The sequence below is a fragment of the Nycticebus coucang genome, chromosome 1, assembly GCF_027406575.1.
Source record: "Nycticebus coucang isolate mNycCou1 chromosome 1, mNycCou1.pri, whole genome shotgun sequence".
Taxonomy (NCBI): Eukaryota; Metazoa; Chordata; class Mammalia; order Primates; family Lorisidae; genus Nycticebus; species Nycticebus coucang.
Window position 1 is genome coordinate 6,060,808 of NC_069780.1, and position 18,771 is coordinate 6,079,578.

The 18,771-nt window shown below is 48.2% G+C and overlaps 1 protein-coding gene and 1 non-coding gene across 2 annotated transcripts; both read left to right on the plus strand.

Moving 5' to 3' along the window:
- The first annotated feature begins 4,840 nt into the window (after positions 1-4,840).
- Positions 4,841-5,004, plus strand: LOC128591587 (U1 spliceosomal RNA). Its single transcript, XR_008381587.1, has one exon. It is a non-coding gene; the product is annotated as a U1 spliceosomal RNA (small nuclear RNA).
- Positions 5,005-7,844: 2,840 nt separating this feature from the next.
- On the plus strand, positions 7,845-8,153 carry LOC128582164 (protein PET100 homolog, mitochondrial). The gene has a single exon (XM_053585840.1). The coding sequence runs from the start codon at positions 7,856-7,858 to the stop codon at positions 8,084-8,086; it is 231 nt and encodes a 76-aa protein (XP_053441815.1). The 5' UTR covers positions 7,845-7,855; the 3' UTR covers positions 8,087-8,153.
- Positions 8,154-18,771: the final 10,618 nt, after the last annotated feature.

The following is an 18,771-nucleotide window of genomic DNA, read 5'->3' on the forward strand; positions in this document are numbered from 1 at the left end:
ATGGGGCCGGTGCCTTACCGACTGAGCCACAGGCGCCGCCCTACCCGCTGAAATTTCAAAACTTATGGCCTGCCCCTAAGGGCTCTTCCCGCCAGAGCAGTAACTCCTTATTGACTATTCTACCATCCCGTCATCATTCTAAGACTTCCCCTAACCAAACTTATATAAGGTTGTGCTTTTCTTTTGGTTTTCTCTCTTTTCTCTCCTCCTTGGTGCTGCTCTGCAGCATCCCTCCCGCACCAATAAAGACTTTTTGCACAAGCCTTGGTGGTCTGTGAGAGCTCTGCTGGTAGAGTGCCGCCCTTTCAGGGTGAAGCGACAGCTTTTGCTTCTACAAGTTCTAAGGTACAAACACAGTATCCAGCGCCCACTCTGCCTAAAGGAGGCAGTTAGAGTCTCTCTGAACTGGACAGACTTGCAGAATAAAGTGTTCACTCACCACTGCTGGGACATGCTAAGCCTGATCACTCCTACTTACATAGAAGTCTACCCAGCAGGTTCATGACACTCCGCATTTGACCTGTACTTCCTATAAAGCATTTGCATATGTTATCCTGATCTGGCTCATTTAACCAGGAGGACGTGAGCTGGAAGGCTGTGCAATAGCTGTTTTCAGTAGATGGGTAGAGAGAAGTGAAGAATGTTCTTCTGTGGAGTAGGATGAAACAGAAACATGGTGGGATAGGGGGGAGAGAGGCTAGAGAGCAACCTAGTGCCAGGACCCCCAAGAGCTGCCGTCCATTGTTTTAATCAGGTCAATGCACCAGTCGTGCTCTAGGGAGGCCAGAAAAATGGTCTTGCTCACCACTGGATTCCCAGACTTAAATCAATGACATATAATGGGCACTCCATAAATAATGGCCTGATAAGTGAATTTGATTTCCTTGTTCATAACTGTAGAGGAGGAAAAATCTTTTCTTTCACCTGTCAACCTAAAAGAATCAACTAGCTCAGAATGTAGTTTAAAGTTTATCTAAGCACGTTTCCAAGATGCCAGAACAGAAGCTCAAGTTTTTAAAGCAAAAAAAATGAATCAGGAGAGGGGGCAATTACAGAATTACTTCATCAGGAATCCTCATTGGCGAAGGGAAATAACATTAGTTAGTGATTGTGTTATACATACTTGTGTGCATAGCATTTTATGGCTATGTGGTGTCGGCCAGCCTAGAGCCTGCACTGCCTGTGGCTTCAGGAGGTAATTATTTAGCTCAAGAGGAAGTAAAACAAGACTTCTAGTGATGTAGGACAAGGTGGCACCATGACTTACGGCCTTAGCCCTGGAGGTGTTGATGCTGCTGTGATGGAGAAAGCAACTTGCTGGAAGGGCGCAAGCAGGAAGGGCCAGACACCAGCTGGGGTGGGTAGGGGGAGACACTGGTGCCTTGCTGTCTCCTCCTGGGCACTTCTGGCTGGTCAATTTCATGGATGGTGCCTTGCTGTCTCCTCCCACGTGCACTTCTGACTGGTGGATTTCAAGTAAGTTTCCAAGGCAGGAGAGTTCATTTGACAGCTGGCTATAACTGAGGAAGACCCACCCCCTAAAGTCAACATTGAGTTCCTGCAAAACAAAACCTCTGCCACTATGTAAACCCCTGAGCAGAGAGCCAGAGGATAGACTTCCAACCCCTTCTGGGTTCTCTCTGCCAGGAGGTTTGGGTTTTGTAGTTGTTGTAATTTTTGTTTCTGTGAATAAATCCTGACTTACCACTGATTCTGTGGTCTATGGATTCATTCTTCAAATCGCGGAGAACCTGAAACTCCGGTATCACTGGTACATTTTAAATGTCTCTCTGGGCCTGATAAACTAAAGCAGGCGTCTTCAAACTTTAAACAGGGGGCCAATTCACTGTCCCTCAGACCGTTGGAGGGCCAGACTATAGTTTAAAAAAACAACTAATCAAATTCCCACGCACACTGCACATATCTTATTTTGAAGTAAAAAAACAAAACGGGAACAAATACAATCACACCGCTTCATGTGGCCCACGGGCCGCAGTTTGAGGACCCCTGAACTAAAGGAACTCACATTCCCCACACCAAGTTTTTTTTTTTTCTTCCCTCATTACCTATCTTAGGTTCATTGTCTGGGTCTCCAGTAATTAGACTGATAAAAGGTTAACAAGGGCCATGTGCAGTGGCTCAGGCCTATAATCCTAGCACTTCGGGAGGCTGAGCCAGAAGGATTGTTTAGCTCCAGAGTTTGAGACCAACCTGAGCAAGAGAGAGACTCCACCCCCATCTCTACTAAAAATGGAAAAAACTATCTGGGTGTGATGGCACATGGCTGTAGTCTCAGCTACCCTGGAGGCTGAGGCAAAAGAATTGCTTGAACCCAGGAGTTTGAAGTTGCTGTGAGCTATGATTGTTGTGCCCAGATCTTGAAATCCCCCACAAAGACCACTAACCTTAGCCGAGTGCGATGCAAAAACAATAGAACCGTTTATTCACAGATTCGAATCTGGGCTTCTCCTGCTGCAGCAGGAGGGCAGAGAAGCCCCTACAACAGAGGGAAGAGCAGTTTTAAGGATACAGAAAAGAAAAGTGGGGGGAGGAATAGGGGCTTAGGGGAAAGATTTACTACTACTGGGGCTGAGAGTGGGTGCCATTATCGCTCAGGGCAAACACACTGGAGCCGGGGTGGGGGAGGAAGCAGGTTGCCTATCACCTTTGGTTTGCAGCTGTAAATTAAAGGCTGGGGGCAAAGTGGGGTCAGTGAAGGCTGTGAGACAAAATGGAGTTAGTTTTAACAAAATGAAGTTAGCTTTGTCCTTTCATGATGATGCCACAGCACTCTACTCAGGGCGACAGAGTGAGACTTGGTCTCACAAAAATAAAAGATTAACTAGAAAAAGGTAAACAAATTTATTTAGTACAAGTTTTACCTGACATAAGGAAATGAAGACCCACAGAAATGGTGAAACAAAGTTGTTTTTTTTTTAAACAAAGTGTTTTTGTACTCAGTTTGATGAAGAGTGGAAAATCACAGGAATATGTGATGGGATAAATGGGTATAATCTAAAAACAGAGAGCTGGGGGAAACAGCAAGACTTGTTCATTTCAATTGTTTTCTTTTCCTCCAGGTATAGGGAGGGCATCTCTCATATGTGTTGTGCCCAGATCTTGAAATCCCCCACAAAGAACACCAGGGAGCGGAGTCTGATGCAAAAACAAAAGGGCCGTTTATTGCAAGTTTGAACTTGGGCTCCCGGGGTCTCTGCTACAATGGATCTGAGCCAGGAGCCCTAAGCTCTGGAGCAGGGGGGTTTTATGTTCCTATGCAGCGGGTGGGCGTGCAGAGCTTGAAACAAAGGGGGCGCTTCTGGATTGGTCAGGTGGAGGGGTCCCTGATTGGTGGGCAGTTGTCTCATGATTTCGGGGAATTGCCTGGGCTTACCTGGAAAGTTAAACTTACTGAGTGAAATGGTGGGGGGGAGCAAAACTTAACTCCTAAGATGGCACTGGTCTGGTTCTTTCAGATGGTCTTGTAACCTGTTTCAGCAGGTCACACTCCCTCCAGCATCTTCCATTTCTCAGTACTCCTTCAGCTTAAAATATTCAGTATGCCAAGACATCATACTGAATATTAACTTTGGGGTATTCTGTACCCCTCCATAATCAAAACTCTGAGAGCTTCTATCTTAATATTTCTAAGACTTCATGAACTGCTTTGAGTTATTCAAATGTAACAGAATTAGGGCCATAGACCAAATAATAATCTTAGGTAATTGATTTTGAAGTCTGAGTCTTTGAAAATGATAGGGGACTGCATTGGGGAATGGTTTTTTGTTTTGTTTTTTTGAGACAGAGTCTTACTCTGTGACCCCAATAGAGTGCTATGGTACCATCATAGCTCACAGCAACCTGTCTCGGGCTAAAGATATCCTCCTCAGCCTCCCGAGTAGCTCGGATGACAGGTGCCCACTACAGCACCTGGCTAGTTTTTCTATTTTTAGTAGAGACAAGGTCTTGCTCTTGCTCAGGCTAGTCTCAAGCCCCTGAGCTCAGGCAATCCATTCGCCTCTGCCTCCCAGAGTGGTGGGATCACAGGCCTGAGCCACCACACCTGGCCCTTGAAATGGGTTTTACTGAAGCGTCCCCAAAGACAGCTGATGACTAACCCTTGAAACCTCACCAGTCATCCTGTGGTGTGACTTGGGGTGACTTCTCCCAACCACTCCCTCAAGGTATTGTGAGGAGCCCGTAAGAAAAGGATATGGGACAGCCGTGTCTTATACCTGTCATTACAAAATCCAAAGGCATATAATTACATGCTTGGTTTTATGTATGACTTATATGAAATATTAATTATCCACAGAAGTTTCCTTCAAATCACCTTTATCTTCCTAATTGCTCAATGGGAAACCCTTATGTTGGGGGGTGTTTTTTTTTGTTTGTTTTGAGACAGAGTCTCACTATGTCACCCTGAGTAGAGTGCTGTGGCTTCACAGCTCACAGCACCTCAAACTCTTGGGCGATTCTCTTGCCTGAGCCTCCCAAGTAGCTGGGACTAAAGGCTCCTGCCACAACATCCAGCTATTTTTTTGTTGCAGTCGTCACTGTTGTTTAGCTGGCCTGGGCCAGGTTTAACCCACAAGCCTCGGTGCATGTGGCTGGTGCTGTAACCACTGTGCTACAGGCACCGAACCAGGAAACCCTTATAAGCAGCTAATTATTATGGGCATTTTGTGCAATTTACAATAAGGGACTAAAATTTTTCTTAACATTGATCATGCCTGTAATCTCAACACTTTGGGAGGCAGAGTCAAAAGGATCACTTGAGGTCTGGAGTTCAAGACCAGCCCGGGCAACATAGTGAGAGATTGTCTCTACAAAAAAAAAAATACTTACCTGGGAGGGGAGATACCATGATCACGAAGGTGGTTTTCCCAGGGCGAGGCTTATCCATTGCACTCCGGATGTGCTGACCCCTGCGATTTCCCCAAATGTGGGAAACTCGACTGCATAATTCGTGGTAGTGGGGGACTGTGTTCGTGCTTTCCCCTGAAAAAAAAAAAATTTTTTTTTCTTACATTATTCACCAAGTGTTTATTCATGATAAATCTATTTTGGTCATAATGAGTGTTTTTGTCCGGTTAGATATTTAATCTTTGTTAACAGGGAGGTAAGTAATTTCCCATCTTAGTCAAGGAGGAACATGGACCCGCCTGACTCATTTCTGCTTGCTGTCACCTTTGTTCACCTTCCTCTGGATGTGAAGTGTTTCCGTGGGCTAAATACCCATTTAGTAAACTCAACCAAGTCATCATATCTTTAAAATGTATTTATTATGTACCTCTGTTTTCAGAGTTCCTTTGTGTGGGGATTCTTTTTTTTTTTTTTTTTGTAGAGACAGAGTCTCACTTTATGGCCCTCGGTAGAGTGCCGTGGCCACACACAACTCACAGCAACCTCCAACTCCTGGGCTTAAGCGATTCTCTTGCCTCAGCCTCCCGAGTAGCTGGGACTACAGGCACCCGCCACAACACCCGGCTATGTGTGGGGATTCTTAAATTTTCTCCCAACTTGTGTGTGTGTGTTTTAAAGACACAGATAAACTGGGTGGCGCCTGTGGCTCAGTGGGTAGGGCACCAGCCCCATATACCTAGGGTGGTGGGTTCAAACCCAGCCCCAGCCAAACTGCAACAAAAAATAGCTGGGCGTTGTGGCCGGCGCCCGTTGTCTCAGCTACTCGGGAGGCTGAGGCAAGAGAATCAGGTAAGCCTAGAAGCTGGAGGTTGCTGTGAGCGTGTGATGCCAGAACACTCTACTGAGGGTGACAAAGTGAGACTCTGTCTCTACAAAAAAAAAACAGATAAACCATTTGAGATTTGAGAGGGAACTATTGATTATTTTAGAGAAATCATTTCCAAATGATGCACTAGGATCTTTGAAAATATTTTATTTTATTTATTTTTTTTTTTGTAGAGACAGAGTCTCACATACCGCCCTCGGGTAGAGTGCCGTGGCATCACATGGCTCACAGCAACCTCTAACTCTTGGGCTTACGCGATTCTCTTGCCTCAGCCTCCCGAGCAGCTGGGACTACAGGCGCCCGCCACAACGCCCGGCTATTTTTTTGTTGCAGTTTGGCCGGGGCTGGGTTTGAACCCGCCACCCTCGGCATATGGGGCCAGCGCCCTACTCACTGAGCCACAGGCGCCACCCCTTTGAAAATATTTTATAAACCTTTCTGATCAATATTTTGCTTTGTAGAAGATTTAATTGTAATGATGAGGACTTAAAGCTCAGAACGTGAGTTCTTTGCTTTAAGTGCTTCGCTTATATTTATAATTATTTGAGCAAATAAGCATTTGCCTCATTCTTTTTTGTAAACTCTTTTGAGTTGTGCTTGCATACTTTATCCTTTGTTTTACATTAGTGTGATAATACCTAAACTTACGTAATAATTTTGCATGCTTTTTTGTTGTTTTTAAGAAAGGCTATTTTTTTTTTTTTTTTGTAGAGACAGAGTCTCACTGTACCGCCCTCGGGTAGAGTGCCGTGGCGTCACACGGCTCACAGCAACCTCCAACTCTTGGGCTTACGCGATTCTCTTGCCTCAGCCTCCGGAGCAGCTGGGACTACAGGCGCCTGCCACAACGCCCGGCTATTTTTTTTTTTGTTGCAGTTTGGCCGGGGCTGGGCCTGAACCTGCCACCCTCGGCATATGGGGCCGGCGCCCTACTCACTGAGCCACAGGCGCCGCCCAAGAAAGGCTATTTTTAATTCACATTGATTTTTTTTTTTTTTTTGTAGAAACAGAGTCTTGCTTTATTGCCCTCGGTAGAGTGCCATGGCGTCACACAGCTCACAGCAACCTCCAACTCCTGGGCTTAAGCGATTCTCTTGCCTTAGCCTCCCGAGTAGCTGGGCCTACAGGCGCCCGCCACAATGCCCAGCTATTTTTTTTTTTTTTTGGTTGCAGTTCAGCCGGGCCCGGGTTTGAACCCACCGCCCTCAGCATATGGGGCCGGCGCCCTACCGACTGAGCCACAGGTGCCGCCCCACATTGATTTTTTTTATTTCTTTTTTTTTCTTTTTTTCCTTTCTGCCCCTCCCCACCGTGTTTTCCCTTTTTTTTTTTTCCACATTGATTTCAAAGCATTCTAAGGCATGATGTGTGGGATGGTGGATGAAAATGAACCCATGGGGCGGCGCCTGTGGCTCGGTGAGTAGGGCGCCGGCCCCATATACTGAGGGTGGCGGGTTCAAACCCAGCCCCGGCCAAACTGCAACAAAAAAATAGCCGGGCGTTGTGGCGGGCGCCTGTAGTCCTAGTTGCTTGGGAGGCTGAGGCAGGAGAATCGCGTAAGCCCAAGAGTTAGAGGTTGCTGTGAGCCGTGTGACGCCAAGGCATCTACCGAGGGCGGTACAGTGAGACTCTGTCTCTACAAAAAAAAGAAAAGAAAATGAACCCATGGTCCATCACTTGTCACATAACAGCTGAATTGTTATGACACCAATCTTATTGTTTACCATTCATTGCATTAAAAAAAAAAAAAAAGAACCTTGATGGGTGACGCCTGTGGCTCAGTGAGTAGGGCGCCAGCCCGATATACCGAGGGTGGCGGGTTCAAACCCGGTCCTGGCCAAACTGCAACAAAAAAATAGCCGGGCGTTGTGGAGGGCACCTGTAGTTTCAGCTACTTGAGAAGCTGATGCAGGAGAATCACCTAAGCCCAAGAGCTGGAGGTTGCTGTGAGCTGTGATGCTACAGCACTCTACCAAGGGCAACAAAGTGAGACTCTGTCTCTAAAAATAAAAATAAATAAATAAATTTGGGGGGCTAAAGGAGAGTAACTCTATGTTCTATTTTTCCTACTTTAATTGAAATTGCCAGACCTGGAGAAGCAAGATGGGTGTGAAACTAGAGGTGTTTCGGATGGCACTGTACCTCACTTTCCCTGTGACTATGTTCTGGATTTCCAATCAGGCTGAGTGGTTTGAGGACTACGTCATACTGCGCAAGAGGGAGCTGTGGCCACCTGAGAAGGAGGGCCAGCACCAAGAGATAGAAGAATTCAAAGAAAGGATACGGAAGCAGCAGCAGGAGAAGCTCCTTCACGCTGCCCAGCAGAACTCCTGAGCCCTCCAAGAGCTTGAGACCTAGCTCTCTCCCCATGAAATAACACATACTCATAATTTCTTTAAAAAAAAAAAAAAAAAAAGAAAAGAAATTGCCCAAACTGATTACATTAAAATACAATCAAGGGGCGGCACCTGTGGCTCAAGGAGTAGGATGCCGGTCCCATATGCCGGAGGTGGCAGGTTCAAACCTAGCCCCGGCCAAAAACCAAAAAAAAAAAAAAAAAAAAAAAAAATACAATCAAGGGCGGCGCCTGTGGCTCAATGAGTAGGGTGCCAGCCCCATATGCCGAGGGTGCCGGGTTCAAACCCAGCCCTGGCCAAACTGCAACTAAAAAATAGCCGGGCGTTGTGGTGAGCGCCTGTAGTCCCAGCTGCTCGGGAGGCTGAGGCAAGAGAATCGCGTAAGCCCAAGAGCTAGAGCTTGCTGTGAGCCGTGTGACGCCACGGCACTCTACCCGAGGGCGGTACAGTGAGACTCTGTCTCTACAAAAAAAAAAAAAAAAAAATACAATCAAGTTGTGGAAGGATATTATGTCTACGTGAATAAAAAGTCTTAAGTCGGGCGGCGCCTGTGGCTCAGCGAGTAGGGCGCCGGCCCCACATGCCGAGGGTGGCGGGTTCAAACCCAGCCCCGGTCAAACTGCAACAACAAAAAAAAATAGCCGGGCGTTGTGGCGGGCGCCTGTAGTCCCAGCTACTAGAGAGGCTGAGGCAAGAGAATCGCGGAAGCCCAGGAGTTAGAGGTTGCTGTGAGCCGTGTGACGCCACGGCACTCTACCCGAGGGCGGTACAGTGAGACTCTGTCTCTACAAAAAAAAAAAAAAGTCTTAAGTCATTTTAAAAGGAAGTTAGACTAGATGACCTTGAAGGCTGTTGTGTTCCTGGATTTCTGCACACTGAACTCTTATTCCTGTTACTAAAGAAGCCCAGATGGGGAAGATGCATCTACTTGGCATTTGTAACTGCATCAGAATCTCACCAGTTGTCTATTGACTATGGCTAAATCATGGTAATTTTTTTAAAGACTTGAAATATGAATGTTTCCATTTGGGCACAAGCTCATCTCACTGCTTTTAATGGAGATAAAGTGACCATGGGCTCTCTTCCAAGCCCTTGAATATTAGATGAAATTTTTTTTAGGGTAACAGATTTTATTTAAGAAGAACAAAGAGAAAGTTTAGAGCACTTCCAAAGAGAGCTGAGTCTCTCTCATGAAGGAAGGAGAGGTGAGAGATAGACCTGGATGAAATTTTTTGCAATTAGTGCAGCAGTGGCTTTTAGTTTTGAAATCCTTGTGCCCGCATGCTTCACGTTAAGCAGCCAGGAACTTTTCAGCAGTGGTAGAGTAGATGCTTTCTGTGTGTTTGGTACAACGCCATGAAGTTTTTGTTTAGTTTTAGCAGACTTCCATTTGATCTCAATCTTTTTTTTTTTTTTTGTAGAGACAGTCTCTCACTTTATGGCCCTCGGTAGAGTGCCGGAGTGTCACACAACTCACAGCAACCTCGAATTCCTGGGTTTAGGTGATTCTCTTGCCTCACCATCCTGAGCAGGTGGGACCACAGGCACCCGCCAGAACGCCCAGCTATTTTTTGTTGCAGTTTGGCCAGGGCAGGGTTTGAACCCGCCACCCTAAGTATATGGGGCCAGTGCCCTACCCACTGAGCCACAGGCGCAGCCCAGATCTCCATCTTTTTGATGGCTTGCCTTGGACAGAAGGTTTCACCTGATGACAACTGAGTGCAGGGGTGACTTGGCTGAGACTAGGAGACCACATTTGCTCAGTGGGGCAAAAGGCCATCAACCAAGATTAAGGCTGTTGAGGAAGAAATAATTTAATAAAGATTTATTGGCAGCCGAATATGAGCGTCAAGCTGGGAAGATCCACTAACAAAGTTAGAGGTGTTCTGTCTGTCACAGATGACCAGTTTTATAAGAAAGTTTAAAAGAAGGGAGGAGGACTCCTCAGATGGGAGCTGTTCTCTTTTCATCGGAAATGACATTATAGAAGTTAAAATTATTGGCTACAAATCACATCATACAGGCTAAAAATGTCTGTGTGTAAGGCAATCAGTAGAACTCCATGTTTCAGCCAGTCTTTTTTTTTTTTTTTTGCTTGTACGAAAGTTTTTTATTGGCGAGGGAGGGATGCTGCAGAGCAGCACCAAGGAGGAGAGAAAAGAAGAGAGAGAGAGGGGAGAAAAGAGAGAGAGAGGGAAGAGGGGAGAAACGGAGAGAGAGGAGAGGAGGAGAGAGAGAAAACATGTGCGAGAGAGAGAGAGAGAGAGAGAGAGAGAGAGAGAGGAGAGAGGGGGAGAGAGAGAGAGAGAGAGAGAGAGGAGAGAGGGAGAGAGGGGGAGAGAGAGGTAGAGAGGGAGGGAGGGAGGGGGAGGGAGGGAGAGGGAGAGGGAGAGAGAGAGAGAGAGAGAGAGAGAGAGAGAGAGAGAGAGAGACTTCAGCCAGTCTTAAAATAAGCCAGCGTTCCATGTAGAGTTGAGGCTGCACATGGTTGGGACATCAGCAACGTGAGGAATATAAGATTTTCTACTTTGAGACTGTGTCACACAAGAGTCACAAGATCTCCCCTGGGCAGATTAACGTGGAAGCTGCTTCCTGTCAGCTGTGAACTGGAGTTAGCAGTGTCCTGCTCCTTAGTGACAGCTGCAGTGGGACAGGGAATGGCTATTGCTGATGGGGTATGCACCTGCCCTGAGCGAGCACAGTGAAGCCTTCAGGCAACCTCAGAAAACCACTGAGTTACATGGGTCATTACGAAAGTTTTGAGATACACAAAAATCAAGAAACGTAAAATCTGCACTGACAGAAACAAACGAAGCCCTCCCAGCACCACCCATAAGCTGAGCAAGTTCAAACTTGCTCCGGGAATCAAAAGGGACCCTGTCGACTGTGCTTCTTGGAAGTGAAATAATGGATCATAACAGTCTATCTCAAAATTTTCATAGTGACCCACGGAGACAGAGTCTCACTTTATGGCCCTTGGTAGAGTGCTATGGCATCACACAGCTCACAGCAACCTCCAACTCCTGGGCTTAAGCTATTCTCTTGCCTCAGCCTCCCAAGTAGCTGGGACTACAGGCGCCCGCCACAACGCTCGGCTCTTTTTTGGTTGCAGTTCAGCCGGGTCGGGTTTGAACCTGCCACCCTCGGTATATGGGGCCGGCGCCTTACCGACTGAGCCACAGGCGCCACCCCATGACCCACGTACTTTTAACGCTATCTCATTTTTCAAAGAAGACCACAATGTAAGAAAAAAGTAAAAATTATTTTCCTAATTCCTTATGTTTTTCAAAATGATTTCTCCTCTCAAATCTAAGTCCTTGAAAGTCAGCAATGTCTAGAAAGCAAACAGACCAGTGTTTCTAAATTTCATTTCTTACACCAGCTTTGGTGATATCTAGCCAGTGTAAGACAAAGAATGGTTCCTAACTGCAGAAGAGCCACATTAAATCCCACAGGGCGCTGTTTTTGCCCAGCTGCATGTTTTCCTCCCGTTTCTCACCTCTCTTTATCCCATTTTGGTTTGTGATGAGAACCCAATCTGTTTACTTCTTTTCTGTTTCTTCTTCTGGATTCTTTATTAATAGACATGTTTTTCTACATTAAATGCAGCATAGAAAAGTCCCCATGTGGCACCTAACAATTGTATTCACCAGGGTTTCTACTGTTTTTTTCGTTTTACAACTTTTCATAAGCTTCTGTGCTATGTCTAGAAGTATAATAATATAGTCTTGTGCACCGCAAGGCTTCCTGTGTCTGGTTCTTTTTTGTCTTTTGATTAAATCTTTATGCTTAAGGATATGCTGGAGCTTATTGCTAATTTTTTAGAAATTTTGTGAGCTGGTTGTGAAACACAGCCATTATTGAAAATTTAATTGTAGGGCGGTGCCTGTGGTTCAAGGAGTAGGGTGCCGGCCCCATATATTGGAGGTGGCGAGTTCAAACCCAGCCTCAGCCAAAAACTGCAAAAAAAAAAAGAAAAATTTCATTGTAGGCTGGGTGTGGTGGTTCACTCCTGTAATCCCAGTACTCTGGGAGGCTGAGGTGCGTGGATCGCTTGAGCTCAGAAGTTTGAGACCAGCCTGAGCAAGAGTGAGACCCCACCTCTAAAAATAGCCTGGTGTTGTGGTGGGCACTTGTAGTCCCAAGTACTCGGGCGGCTGAGGCAAGAGGATCACTTGAGCCCAAGACATTTAGGTTGCTGTGAAGCCATGGCACTCTACCCAGGGTGACAGAGTGAGACAGTCTAAAAAAAAACTTGAATTGTATAATTATAAGTAAATAAATTATAGTAAAAACAAAGATAAATAAGTACTCACAATCTATCATTTCCTTATTATTTTATGTAGGAGATGCTTGTGAGAAATACTTTGGTCATAAGGGATTGGGGCAGGGATTTAACATCATTTCACATCATTGGTCTCTTGTTAAAGAGCACAAGCCAAGTAAGAGCATGTGAGGAGAACACCAACCTTACTGCACAGCAGTCTCCAGACCTGTGGTGTTACTGCTATGAGTAACCTCAGGAAGAGCTGCTGGAAAGAACTAAGACCAACAGGGCGGTGCCTGTGGCTCAAGGAGTAGGGCGCCGGTCCCATATGCCAGAGGTGCTGGGTTCAAACCCAGCCCCGGACAAAAAAAAAAAAAAGAACTAAGACCAACAGACTACTGCTGACGTTGCTGCTGAGATGCTCACTCCTACAAATGTTGACTGTGACTGCTAAGGCGCTTCGACACCCAAGACCGGAATGAGACCTAGCCCGAGAAAGCTGCTGCAGTTTCCTGGGCCAGGTCGGAGACCTAGAGTCCCAACTCCAAAGAGGTCCCGGGTCGGGGCTGGAGATCCGGCATTTCCAGGCTCCGACAAGTGGCACCCCAGATGGGACCCGACAAGTGGCAACGAGGATGGGATAGTGGACGCAGACTGAAAAAGGAAATACTCGGGAGTAACCAGAAGGAGAGGTTATAGTACAAAGTTTATAAGTTCTAATTGCCTTCCCCATATCTTCACCCGTTGTCAGCAGGAAGTAGTTTTGGAGACAACATGCCCCTAATCCCTTACTGGCAGTTAAGAGTTCTGTTTGAAAGGGAAGGGGCTGGTGAAGAAACAACAGGGGAAGTGAAGTCTTGCAAGAATGGCAATTAGAAAGAAAAACAGAAAGCTAAGACTCGGGAGTAAAAGAAGCCGCTAAAGAAAGAGAGCGAGAGTAAGTGAAGCCTTCAGCAGTTAAAGACAGTAAGTGAAAGAGTGGCACTGAGTGTTGGGAGCTTTGGACGGAGTGCTGGAATTTGGGGGAATGAAAGAGAGACTGTAGGAGGTTTGTTGGGAATAATAAGTTTAGTATGAGAAGTTTGAGATAGGAAATGTAAGAAGTATAAGAAATTTGGGAAGTGGGTGGCACCTGTGGCTCAAGGAGTAGGGCACCAGTCCCATATGCCAGAGGTGATGGGTTCAAACCCAGCCCAGGCCAAAAACCACAACAAAAAATAAAAATAAAAAAAATAAAAATTAAAAAAAAAAAAGAAATTTGGGAAGTTTGAGATAAAAGGTATAAGGAGTTTTGAGATGAGAAGTATGAGATATAAGGAAGGAGTTTTGAGATGAGACGTATATGAGGTATAGGGAGTTTTGAGAAGTGTGAGGAATTTTGAAGTAAAGAAGATAACAAGTATAAGAAGGTTGTGAGAAGTTTGTAGGAATTATCATAATTCAACTAGCAAAGGAAAAATTCCGCAAGAAAAGCAGTGTCTTTGTTCGCCAGCTGCTAAAGGCAAAGTAGCAAAAGGCAGTACGTTTATTTGCCAGCTACCAAAAGCAGAAGCAGCCTGTAGTCCCATCTGCTTGGGAGGCTGAGGCAAGAGAATCGCCTAAGCCCAAGAGCTGGAGGTTGCTGTGAGCTGTGACACCACAGCGCTCTACCGAGGGTGGTAAAGTGAGACTCTGTCTCTATAAAAAAAAAAAAAAAAAAAAAAAAGCAGGAGCAGCAAGGGGTTGTGAAAGCAATGGAATCTTCGCTACCAATGACCGCAAGAAACGTGGGACTTGGTCGCCAGCTACTGGCAGAGGTGACAAGAGACAGTCCATGCAGTAAGATTCTCGCTATCAAAGATCGCAAGGAAAGTGGGACCCTTTGTTAGTCCTTTACAATTTATATGGCAAAAGGGGACACTCTGCGCTGCTAGGAAAGCAAGACCTTTTGTTTGCCAGTTAACACAATTCACAGTAAATAAGATGCAGAGAGTATGGGAGATTTGGGATGTAAGAAGTTTGAGGGGCGGCGCCTGTGGCTCAAAGGGGTAAGGACGCTGGCCCCATATGCCGGAGGTGGTGGGTTCAAACCCAGCCCCGGCCAGAAACTGCAAAAAAAAGAAGTTTGAGATGAGAAGTAAAAGGTGTGTTGTGTGCAGGGGTTAGAGTTCCTGTGGATATGTTGGAAGTTGTAAAGAGTGTGGTAGAATGCAAGCTAAAGGCAGCAAGCCAAAGGCAGCAAAAGCAGTAAGATCTTCAGAAAGGAAAAAAAAAGAGAGAGAGGGAAATAAGAATCGTGACAATTTCAGTTACAACAGTTGTATGATCTCTTAATACACAAAAGGGGGGAATTGTAGGAGACACCTGTGAGAAATACCTTGGCTATAAGGGATTGGGGCAGGGATTTAACATCATTTGACATTTAACATCATTGGTCTCTCATTAAAGAGCATGAGCGCACATGAGCATGTGACAAGACCACCACATTACTGCACAGCAGTCCCACACCTGTGGTGTTACTTCTATAAATAACCTCAGGAAGAGCTGCTGGAAAGAAGGAAGACTGACAGACTGCTGTTGAGATTGCTGCCGAGATGCTCCTACTAATATTGACTGTGATTTCTGGGGTGGTGCCTGTGGCTCAAAGGAATAGGGCGCTGGCCCCATGTGCCAGAGGTGGTGGGTTCAAATTCAGCCCTGGCCAGAAACTGCAAAAAATATCTATATCTATATTGACTGTGACTTCTAAGGCGCTTCCACACCCGAGACCCGAATGAGACCTAACCCGAGAAAGCTAGCGTAGCAGTCCATGTCCAGTCAGTTTCCTGGGCCAGGCCAGAGACCTAGTGTCCCGACTCCAAAGCCCTGGGTTGGGCGGAGACCCAGTGTCTTGGGGCTCCGCCAAGTGGCACCCCAGATTGGACCTGACAAGTGGCGACCACGAAGGGACCCAACAATTTTACTAAGTTTTATAATCTGTGCTTTTGGGGATATTGGGGTGTCTATTCTATCTGTAAGGAGGAAACACCAGGTAAGAGTGCATGCTCCACATTGTAAATCACAGCTTTATCCCTCAAGGGAGCTGGTTGTCAAATCTCTACCACTCTCAGCCCACCAGCGTAATTTGGTACACACCTCGCTTTGACTGTGCCTGACATCACCGGGTCGTCTTTCTTGCTTTGGAAGGTTTGTGTGACCAGTTAGTTCCTAGAAAGGCTTCTATCAAGCTATATGCTTTGTCTTTTTCACCTTGACTAACAGGACAGTTTTATCTCCAATGATTTCAACTTCAGGGGTCAATCTCCTTGTGCGGTTGTTGGTCAGCTTTCTAGTTTTTGAGTCAGCCCTAACTGTTGAGCTAGCCCTTTGAGTCTCTTCATTTGCTGCCCCCAGACACCATTAAAACTTGGAGTGAGTCTGTCAGTTGTACTACAATCAAACTGGGTATTTGCTGAATTTTCCAGTAACAGAAGTCTGCCTGCTTGGCTGTACCTTTAGTTTCTAATTTGTTGCTAATTTGGTTTTTACTCACTATTGACAATTAGCTCACACTTCCATTATCATCTCTATAAATTTACTCTCTGAAGACATTTTGTCAATGCAGCCATTTATACTTGAAGGAGAATCAGTTTTATTATCTGTGAAGAAAATTGCTTTACTATTAAAATTTCCTGCAGTAGGGTGGCACCTGTGGCTCAGTGAGTGGGGCGCCGGGCCCCATATACTGAAGGTGTCCGGTTCAAACCCAGCCCCCGCTGAAGTGCAACCAAAAAATAGCCGGGCGTTGTGGCGGGCGCCTGTAGTCTCAGCTGCTCGGGAGGCTAAGGCAGGAGAATGGCGAAAGCCCAAGAGCTGGAGGTTGCTGTGAGTCCTGTGCCATCATGGCACTCTACCGAGGGTGGTAAAGTGAGACTGTTTCTACAAAAAAAAAAAAAAATTTCCTGCAGTAGCAGTCTCTTTTTGAGCCTTTTCCTTTAAGAATCTTCCAATCTTAAATTATTATGTTTGTTACAATCTTGGCTCTCTTTCCTTCAGGCAGCTACAACTCGAAAGTTGGAAACCAATGATATCACGGTTCTCTCAACAGTCTGAAGAGTACTGTGACTAAAAGTGTAAACCAACATCAGAACCTTTCCAGAATTGGGAGAGGCGATTTGAGAATAGATTGCAATCCACAGGACAGGAGAAAAATGAGGGGGGGGGGGAAATCAGGATGGAGTACAGAGATGGCAAGTTTCTATGGCTTCCCAGTTTTGCCTGAAATTGGCCTTTAAAAATCTTCTACTTTTATTTATTTACTTACTTTTTAGAACAGAGTCTCACTCTGTCACCCTGGGTAGAGTACTGTGTTGTCACAGCTCACAGCAACCTCAAACTCCTGGGCTTAAGTAATCCTCCTGCCTCAGCCTCCAAAGCAGCTGGGATTGCAGGCATTTGCCACAACACCCAGCTCATTTTTCTATTTTTAGTAGAGATTGGGTCTCGCTTTTACTCAGGCTGGTCTCAAATTCACAAGCCGAATCGATCCATCTGCCTCAGCTTCCCAGAGTGTTTTTTTTAAGCCTATGATCCCAACAGTTCAGTTTTATATTTAGGTGGCAGTGAAAAATAGCCTGAGTCATGGGGCATAAGCTAACACCTTTCTAGTCTTGTGAAGCTTCTTTATAAAGGACTTCATTTCTGGAGTACTTGGTGGTTAAGATGAACCACCTCCCTACAAAAATCGGTTGACAGCAGTCCTCACCTGGGGTGACGGGCCACGGCCGGAGCTGAGAATGCCCGGAGGCCTGAGCTTTGAACACTTCCCTTCAAAGTGGCTCTTCACACCCAGTGGCAGCAGAGCCATGTGGGTGTGCCCGAGAGGAGGGGCCTTGGGCATTTCCGTGGACACTTCTTGTTGCCTGTGGAGGCGGTGGCGTGTGGTGCTGGGAAGTGTTCCCCTGAGGGAGCCTGGAGAAGGCGGGGGAAACCTGGATGACGTTCTCAAATACAACCCCAAGTTTCCGGGCACAGGAGCAGGAGCCGCGGTGGATGGGTTGTGCCTGGTGATGCCGCGCACTCCAGAAGCCGCCGCGCGCCACTATCCACCCTGGGTTTGTGGTGACAACCCTCCAACACGCTGGAAGGTCGCACGGCTAGCACACGGGCTGCCTTCCTGGCAAAGGTTCTTCTAAACTGATTTAATCTCTGAATTAACTGAAAGGGAGGACAGAGACCAAGTAAGATGAAACACTCCTGACTGGAGCACAGGGCCGGCGGCTGCATTGTAAGGACGGATGAGCGCGGGGCGGGCGGCGGCGTGCTGAGGAGGGAGGACCGCGGGGCGGGGCGGCTGCGTGCTGAGGAGAGAGGAGCGCGGAGCGGGGCGGGGCGGCTGCGTGCTGAGGAGGGAGGAGCGCGGAGCGGGGCGGGGCGGCTGCGTGCTGAGGAGAGAGGAGCGCGGAGCGGGGCGGGGCGGCTGCGTGCTGAGGAGGGAGGAGCGCGGAGCGGGGCGGGGCGGCTGCGTGCTGAGGAGAGAGGAGCGCGGAGCGGGGCGGGGCGGCTGCGTGCTGAGGAGGGAGGAGCGCGGAGCGGGGCGGGGCGGCTGCGTGCTGAGGAGGTAGGAGCGCGGAGCGGGGCGGGGCGGCTGCGTGCTGAGGAGGGAGGAGCGCGGAGCGGGGCGGGGCGGCTGCGTGCTGAGGAGGGAGGAGCGCGGGGCGGCGCGGCTGCGTGCTGAGGAGGTAGGAGCGCGGAGCGGCGCGGCTGCGTGCTGAGGAGGGAGGAGCGCGGGACGGGGCGGGGCGGCTGCGTGCTGAGGAGGGAGGTGCGCGGGGCGGCGCGGCTGCGTGCTGAGGAGGTAGGAGCGCGGAGCGGCGCGGCTGCGTGCTGAGGAGGTAGGAGCGCGGAGCGGGGCGGGGCGGCTGCGTGCTGAGGAGGGAGGTGCGCGGGGCGGCGCGGCTGCGTGCTGAGGAGGTAGGAGCGCGGAGCGGCGCGGCTGCGTGCTGAGGAGGTAGGAGCGCGGAGCGGGGCGGGGTGGCTGCGTGCTGAGGAGGGAGGTGCGCGGGGCGGCGCGGCTGCGTGCTGAGGAGGGAGGAGCGCGGGGCGGCGCGGCTGCGTGCTGAGGAGGGAGGAGCGCGGAGCGGGGCGGGGCGGCTGCGTGCTGAGGAGGGAGGAGCGCGGGGCGGCGCGGCTGCGTGCTGAGGAGGTAGGAGCGCGGAGCGGGGCGGGGTGGCTGCGTGCTGAGGAGGGAGGTGCGCGGGGCGGCGCGGCTGCGTGCTGAGGAGGGAGGAGCGCGGAGCGGGGCGGGGCGGCTGCGTGCTGAGGAGGGAGGAGCGCGGAGCGGGGCGGGGCGGCTGCGTGCTGAGGAGGGAGGAGCGCGGGGCGGCGCGGCTGCGTGCTGAGGAGGGAGGAGCGCGGGGCGGCGCGGCTGCGTGCTG